The sequence below is a fragment of the Macadamia integrifolia genome, chromosome 5 (genome assembly GCF_013358625.1).
Source record: "Macadamia integrifolia cultivar HAES 741 chromosome 5, SCU_Mint_v3, whole genome shotgun sequence".
NCBI classification, from domain to species: Eukaryota; Viridiplantae; Streptophyta; class Magnoliopsida; order Proteales; family Proteaceae; genus Macadamia; species Macadamia integrifolia.
The window spans coordinates 10,141,270-10,143,428 of NC_056561.1; the positions used below are offsets into that span (position 1 = coordinate 10,141,270).

Below are 2,159 nucleotides of genomic sequence, written 5' to 3' on the forward strand. Positions count from 1 at the left end.
AAAAAAAAAAGGCTTTACTTGAATCCACTGATTTTTTTTTTTTTGGTTTCACAGCTATGTAATTTAACAATAGTAAAGGAGAGAGCGAAGAAGTGGACAGTCCTCACCATGGTTGGATGGTAAGGAGAACTCACTTCTAAAATGGTTGTGCTAATTTTATATTGTACATTTAAGTATGATAATCTTCTATCTGACCACTGACAGAATGGTCATAATTCCCGTAAGCACAAAACCAGGTAATAGTTATTTATCTATTTCACAATGCTAAATATTGCTCAAGTATTCACACTTTTCTCACTTCTCTCTCTCTTTTTTGGGTGCTCATTTACAGACATACAAATAAACTAAAATTTCTGCCTACAAATAACCAGAAAGCATATGCAGTATATGAAGTATACAGGATTCTGATCTGCCCACTTCCACAACTGAGAGAGTTCTTTATTTCCCAGTCTCCACCGTGGCCTCCTACAGAGAAGAACAGTATGCAGTTCAGACGTAAATCTAATTGGAAGCAAATAAAAAGATACAATAATGCAAGAAATGACTTCTACAACATTGTTATGTGAAAGGACACCAAAAATTTGAATGATAAATCACAACTTAATCGAGGAAATTGGATACCACACACTAGCTGAAGGTATCAAACTATCAATAGCTGGAGGTCTAATAATGGCAAATCATCCAAGTGTGAGTGGCCATTGAATAACAGCAAAGAGGTGGTCCAGGATGAACTGCAAGCCTCCAAAAATCCTATTATGCAAGCTTAATAAAAAAGGGAACACAACGAATCAGCCACAAGGCCACAAAATGCCCACTGACAGCAGCTGAATCAACAGAAGAATAATGAATCGTGTGATTATCGAACTATAAAAAATGCTATAGGTTTGGAAAATCCAGGCATCCATTCAATATGTGTCCACAAACATGCACTAGAGGCATGAACATCATTGAATAACTGGAGGATAAAGTGCATGACCCAGTGACAGTTGTGTTGGAGAAGCTACAGCTGCCCAGTAGCAAGCATCTGGAACCATATAAGGTGGGGTTGCTTCAAGAAGGGTTGCACCAATGATGTGACAAAGCAATATACGATTGTCTTTTTTTATTGATGACACCTTACAGAGTTGAGGTCTTCAATGCAGTCGATACGGACTAGGGACACTTGCTACGAAGGTTGGGGCAATATGATTATGATACTGAGCATTGTGAAGCAACTCATATATACTTGAGAAGAAGGTTGGGGCAATATGATTATGATACTGAGCATTGTGAAGCAACTCATATATACTTGAGAAGGATGGCAAGAGAGTGAAGAGTATGTTTGTGTAAAATACAAGGAAGATAATGATGATTGTTTCATGATCAACCCAACCGATTATAAGTGTATGAACTTGAGGGAAAATTCTTTCTAAGTGGAGGGTACTGATGTAGGAAGTTTGTGGCCAAGTTACTAGTTCAAGTGGGCAGACCCAAGGTGTCAAAGAATTTGCAAGAGAAGGTTTGAGGGCAGATCAATTGGCTGACCTCTCTCTCTCTCTCTCTCAACAATATCTAATGGACTGAAGGGGTTTCCTGGCAGCTAAATAGATGGAAATAACCCATCCAAGATGGATGGATAACCAACTTATCCATCTATTTCCCTCTATCCATCATGTCAGCAAGTTATGGGTGTCTTTGTTTCTTCTATGCTTTGGGATAGAAAAAGCCCTGTTTATAGAGGTAGACTGGGGTTTGCAGATGACATATTCATCTTCTCCAATGCTTCTATGAGGTATGTGAGGACTCTTAAAGAATTTCTTCTAAAGTACCAAGAGTTTTCTGGGCAGGGCATCAGCTTAGAAAAAAGTAAACTTTTTTTGGGAAAAATATCACCTTCCAGGAAGCATCGAATAACTGAAACTTTAGGCATTCCCATGTGTTCCTTCCCTACAAGGTATCTAGGTGTGGAAATCTTCAAGGGAAGAATTAAAAAAGAAACTTTGTTGCCGATTATGGATAAGGTTAAGGGGAGACTGGCGGGTTGGAAAGGAAAATTGTTGTCAATGGCAGGAAGGGTGGAATTGGTTAAATCGGTGCTTTCGGGGATGCCGACTCATAGCTTCTCTGTTTATTGGTGGCCTGCATCTCTTGTGGCGATGATGGAGAAATGGATGCGAAAT

The 2,159-nt window shown here is 39.1% G+C and overlaps 1 protein-coding gene across 1 annotated transcript in view; it reads right to left on the reverse strand.

Annotated features, from left to right (window-relative positions):
* Positions 1-2,159, reverse strand: part of LOC122077860 (THO complex subunit 1) — a 44,044-nt gene that overhangs the window by 7,651 nt on the left and 34,234 nt on the right. Inside the window, exon 14 of the mRNA XM_042643761.1 lies at positions 399-591. Coding sequence (XP_042499695.1) covers positions 399-591 — 193 coding nt within the window. The remainder of the gene's footprint in view (positions 1-398; positions 592-2,159) is intronic.